Below are 5,351 nucleotides of genomic sequence, written 5' to 3'. Positions count from 1 at the left end.
TTTTGTGTATCATATTATGATTATCAATTTTATCAATTTATTTATTTATTAATTTTATATTTAACGTAAATAACAAGGTACCTAATAACATTTGTGACTTTTTTGTTACTTCTGTTGGCGGTTAGTGGTTACTCATTTCTTATTTTAAAAATGCCGAAAACTACACCCAAACGACCGCGTTGTACTAATTTTACTCCCGGCGAAGAGAATACGTTGGTGGCGTTGGCTGTTAAGCACGCGACCGTTTTGGAATGCAGAAAATCCGATCACGATGTTTGGGGAGCCAAAACCGAGGCATGGAGTCAAATCCAAAAACAGTTTATTGCCTCAACAGGCAAAGTTAGAGACGTAAGTAGGAATTAATTATATCATACATTGCAGGCCATTTTTTTTAGTGAATAACCACTGTGTGTCCATAATCAAAATATTTAGGTAGGTACCTTTATGCTAGGTTCTTAAGGTAAAAATAATAAATTGTAAACTATAGGTATAATAATAAAAATTATGGTTTAAATAAATAAGAATGGAATGTTGTGTATTTTTACATTATACATATTCTAGTGGACACAATGTAAGTAAAATCTTAATCTACCGGTTGTCGATTGGACTTAACTGTGTGTCCATTTAGACATAAAAAATATCATTAAAAAATGGCCTGATATATGTATTTTTGACAATTATGTAGTATGTAATTACTAGTTTTATTATAAAATAGGTACAAAATCTGAAAGATAAGTATGAAAATTTGAAAAGAAAAACCAAAAAAGTTGAGTCGGACAGAAAGAAAAATATCTTCCAAACAGGAGGTGGAGCAAGTACAAGTTGTTCTGTCAAGACCTCAGCTTCGCATAATATGATGCTTGCAGTTTTAGGGGTGTCAGCTGTAGGGTTACACAATCCTTTTGACGGAGATAAACCAGGTAACCTCTATATGTTTTTTGTTACAATATCTATATAATATGTTATATATTCTAGTTTTCTGTACACTAATTATATTCTAATAACATTGGTGTTTATTTAAGGGAAATCATTAATTAATCCTGAAATGATAGGAAATATTGATGATGGTGAGGATAATGTTATAGTAGTCAAAGATGGTGGTGAAATGGAGTTGGACATGAGTAGCAACATGGAATATATACAAGTGCATATGGTTAGTTTATGCTATAGTATTTGATAAGTAAACCAATAAAAATAATTTATATCTAATTTAGAACAACCTTATGAGAATGTAGCTGTTTTACAATTTTATTATTTATTTATTTTTGCATGTTTTAACTAGGGATCGGATGATGAAATGGATATGCCAAGTGTTGCAGTACTTGTGGAAGATTTACCAGTTCAACCTTCGTGGACCAAGTGGAATCCTGAACTACTAACACAACCAAAAAGTACTGAGTTGCTAACCCCTCTTTCATCAAAAAAAACCATAAAAACTACGTTAGGGGAAAGTGTAAAACAGTACTCTTTAGGGAAGCTAGAGTTAATTAATGAACAAAAAAAATACTTCCAAAATGAAGATAGGAGAGCTCAGGAGAAGCATGATGCTGAGCAATTACAAGCTAAAGAAAAGCAAATGTTGGAGAAAATTAAAAATAAACTGGTGATTGAAAAATTACAGCTTGAAATCAATGACCTTAAAAAAAGTAAATATAATTTATATATTAATATTATGAATTAAAAATGTATTAACATTTAAAAAATGCTCTTACACACCTACATGTGTTGTCTTTGTCTCACACTTTAGTTATTTTGCATTTACTATAGTGACCTTAGCAAGTGTTAGACTCTCCACCTTTTTAATAAGTTCAAGGGGGGATATATTATTATTAAGAGGACGCTACACCCGCATGTGTTATCTCCGTCTTCATATGTAAAACATAGCAAAACCTTCAATAACTTTTTTTGTAGTTCTAATATCGAAAAAATAAAAACGATATTTCACAGCTAAAGTTTTCCTTTTAATATGGTGAAAATTTTGTTTCTTAGTTATTATTGTAGTTTTCTTGGTTCTTTCTCGCGCCAAAATAGATTTTGCTATGTTGTACATTTGAAAGACGGAGACAGCATGCTGGTGTAGCGTCCTCTTTAATATAATCTAGACATCTTGTATAATATATTATAAAAAAATTGAACGAATCTTTGACTCCTAATTATTATATTGTATATTATTATTGTTATGTAATATGTATTATATTATATTGTATTATTATATTATATCAAGTTAATAATGTTAAGAAAAACTGTACCTGCTTGTTAAATACCATAAAATGAGATACTTACTAACACCAAAAACTCATCTAAAAACCCTAACTTACTGATTTTCCTTTATTTTCTACTGTGTAACTCATTTAAGTCACTTTTTTTGGGCTTTAAATCAATGAAATTATATCATATGCATATTTGTAAATATTATGGTTAGGTATTGTTTATTATTGTATTATCTTGATCTATATCTTTGGCCACGGGGAAAAAGGACTTAAGTCCATTTTACCAACTTTTTGCGACAGCAGTATAAAAGTTTGAAAATTCCTACTTGTAAGTCCATTATATCCATATATATTTAAGATATTTTTATATTGTATATATTACATTCTTGCATGTAACAATTACAATTCTTGTTACTAGAAATATATTTTAACGAGATAACTGTAGTTATGCCCTTTTGATTTCACTTCTTCTGACTTAAGCTCTATATTTGTCCACGATTTAAGTCTTTTGGATTTCACTTATTTTGACTTATGTCTTTTTATCCAGGCATAAGTCATCACACGCCTTTTCTACCAAACGTAGAAACGGTTATGTCTAGATATGCCCTATTTATTTCTTAAATGATATGAGTAATATTCGTCACTGACTTATGCCAAATATACCAAAAAAATCAGCAAAAATTAAGCTTTACATCTGTGGGAAACCATTTTTTTGTGAAAAATTGACTTAAGCCCTTTCTACCCGGGAGCAAAGAATTATATCTCAATAAACAATGTGTAAAATATCCTTGTTTCTGGTACCTCAGGATTATTATGTTAATAGTTTTCTTATATTTAATACTGCATTTGTATAAATTATGCAGGATCTAAAGATTAATAGAAGAAAGTAGAAATAATGTTAATGATGAATGAAAGATGGAAGTGTAAAGTGATGGCTATGTAAAGTAATCTAATTTATATTAATAAATGAACAGTGTTATTATATTTTATTTATTTACATTTTCTCCATATTAGGTATATAACAAAATTACAGAATAATATACATCACAAAACAGAAAAATGTTCCATTATAAGTGCAGTTCTTAAAGCTTGTGCTGGACTGTTAATTTGTGGCTGTGTTGCTGCTTCTATTTCTGATATTTCAGCACTTAAAAGTTGTTTAATATTTTCTTTATCATCTGGTGGTTGTGGATCATTTTGTAATCGTGCCATATTATGTAATACTGCACATGCCTGAATGACTGCCATCGTTGTCTCCATTTTTAAACGAAGTCCAAAAAACAGTACTGGAAACCTGCGTTTCCAGACTCCAAATGAGCGCTCTACCACATTACGAGTCCTAATTTGTGACTCATTATACAACCTTTCTGCATTTGTGGTGGTACGTGCCAAAGGAGTTAGCAAATAATGTGAAAGTGCATAGCCTGAGTCTCCCAGAATTATGCAGTCGGAGAACTCTGGAAGCTCTATTCGTGCCTTTAGCCTACTATTTGCAAAAATATTGCTATCGTGTGCTGAACCTGGCCAACGAACAACTACATCCATAAATTCTAGATTGGCATTGACCAATGCTTGGACGTTTAGCGAAAAATACCCTTTTCTATTGCGGTATAGTTCACCATACTCTTTTGATGGACACTGTAATTTTATGTGGGTGCAATCTATTGCCCCTATAACTTTTGGAAACCGAGCCAAACCATAAAATTGTACCTTCAGCTCCATTTTCTCTTCAGGCGTTTCTGGTAATCTGATATACCTATAGAAACAAATGGTAAGTATACATATTACCATCGTCATGACCAGACTGTTATAGCAGGTGTTGCTAAAGCCTAAAATGTTGCAAGTGTTACCTATATTTAACATAACTCACCTACTACTTAAAAAAGCTAGTGCATAACTGACTCTTTTAACAATTTTTCCAGCAGATGCTACACTAATACCACCAAAGTCACCAACTGTGATTAAAAAATTCCCAGTAGCATAAAACCTTAAAGTGATGAGCAACTGTGTCATTGGAGCTATAGAATTATTTCTGAAAAAAAAAAAAAAAAAAACATTGTAAAATATAATTGAGAAAAATGAGAACTTGTTTGCTAACACCTACTTATACAACAATAATGTACAGTTAAAAAGTTAAAAAGTAATATCTTGATTAGGGAAGTAAATAGGTTGGTCAACGTACCTGTCAGTTGAATATTTTAGTTGATCCACTATTTCGTTTAAAACTTTATCAACAGTTGATTTTTTTTAAACGAAATCGTCTAACAAATTCATTTTCATTTAACAAGTTAAAATAATCAATGCGTGGGTTAAATGTTTTAATTTTTAACACACACATTAAACGCTGACATTTCTTCTTCAAAATCGGACGAATCGCTATCTTCGGTAATTAATAACGCATTATGAACACCTCGAGACATATTTTATATTATTATGAGCACCATAAAGTAAAAATTATACTATTATAATAATAGTAATTATATAACAAAAAAACTTCACATTATTCGCAGATCGTTACTCGTTAGAGCTGTATTGCACAAAAACAAATAAAATATATACGGATATGTTATAACAAATACTATATACGATATATACGATTTGGTTATAATAATACATTATAATTTTTATATATATTATAATATTATAATACATTATAATTATAAATATTATCATTGTTTGTATTGATAAAAAAACATTACCGGAAGATTGGGGTTTAACGGAATGATTACCGACAGAATTCTGCCGGTTAGAAATCCGACCCGTAAAATAGTTATTTTACGGACACTTTACGGAGACACATCACTTAACCGGGGTTGGTAAGAACCGACTGTCGGTTAAACATAACACTAACCGCTGGTTAGCACTAACCGACACTTAACCGGACATCGTAAGAACGGCCCTAAAGGTTGAAAATGATCAACTTTGTTTTTCAATTCTCAATAGAAATGATGATCAATATGAACAATCTATATCAACTAGTAAGATAATCATATAATTATATTTATACAATTTTGCATTTTAAATTTGAATATTTTCATTTAGGTACTACCTGTAGTAATGATAATACTGAAAATCATACAGTTAATGAACAAATACTAAAGGGTCAACTTTGTTTTTCTATTCTCAATAGAAATGATGATC

General features: G+C 30.5%; 2 protein-coding genes across 2 annotated transcripts; one reads left to right on the top strand and one right to left on the bottom strand.

Annotated features, from left to right (window-relative positions):
• The first annotated feature begins 150 nt into the window (after positions 1–150).
• Positions 151–3,087, top strand: LOC103308681. Its single transcript, XM_008182482.1, has 5 exons — positions 151–348; positions 716–920; positions 1,023–1,153; positions 1,283–1,646; positions 3,074–3,087. The coding sequence occupies exons 1-5, from the start codon at positions 151–153 to the stop codon at positions 3,085–3,087; spliced, it is 912 nt and encodes a 303-aa protein (XP_008180704.1).
• Positions 3,088–3,254: 167 nt separating this feature from the next.
• LOC100574414 (putative nuclease HARBI1) lies at positions 3,255–4,630 on the bottom strand. Its single transcript, XM_008182481.1, has 3 exons — positions 4,560–4,630; positions 4,081–4,242; positions 3,255–3,966 (listed from the first exon to the last, which is right to left on the bottom strand). The coding sequence occupies exons 1-3, from the start codon at positions 4,628–4,630 to the stop codon at positions 3,255–3,257; spliced, it is 945 nt and encodes a 314-aa protein (XP_008180703.1).
• Between the last annotated feature and the right edge of the window lie 721 nt (positions 4,631–5,351).

This window comes from Acyrthosiphon pisum, chromosome X (genome assembly GCF_005508785.2).
Source record: "Acyrthosiphon pisum isolate AL4f chromosome X, pea_aphid_22Mar2018_4r6ur, whole genome shotgun sequence".
NCBI lineage: Eukaryota > Metazoa > Arthropoda > Insecta > Hemiptera > Aphididae > Acyrthosiphon > Acyrthosiphon pisum.
Note: the sequence above shows the minus strand (reverse complement) of the source record. Positions and strands in the feature narration are given on the sequence as shown.

What these genes read in the sequence shown, in the direction of transcription:
- LOC103308681 (XM_008182482.1), top strand. Translation starts at nt 151, where the DNA reads ATGCCGAAAACTACACCCAAACGACCGCGTTGTACTAATTTTACTCCC. An exon ending in TTTTGACGGAGATAAACCAG is followed by an intron (nt 921 to 1,022) that starts GTAACCTCTATA and finishes TGTTTATTTAAG; the next exon opens with GGAAATCATTAATTAATCCT. An exon ending in AATATATACAAGTGCATATG is followed by an intron (nt 1,154 to 1,282) that starts GTTAGTTTATGC and finishes TGTTTTAACTAG; the next exon opens with GGATCGGATGATGAAATGGA.
- LOC100574414 (XM_008182481.1), bottom strand. Translation starts at nt 4,630, where the DNA reads ATGTCTCGAGGTGTTCATAATGCGTTATTAATTACCGAAGATAGCGAT. An exon ending in TCCGATTTTGAAGAAGAAAT is followed by an intron (nt 4,243 to 4,559) that starts GTCAGCGTTTAA and finishes TTTTTTTTTCAG; the next exon opens with AAATAATTCTATAGCTCCAA. An exon ending in CTAGCTTTTTTAAGTAGTAG is followed by an intron (nt 3,967 to 4,080) that starts GTGAGTTATGTT and finishes TTGTTTCTATAG; the next exon opens with GTATATCAGATTACCAGAAA.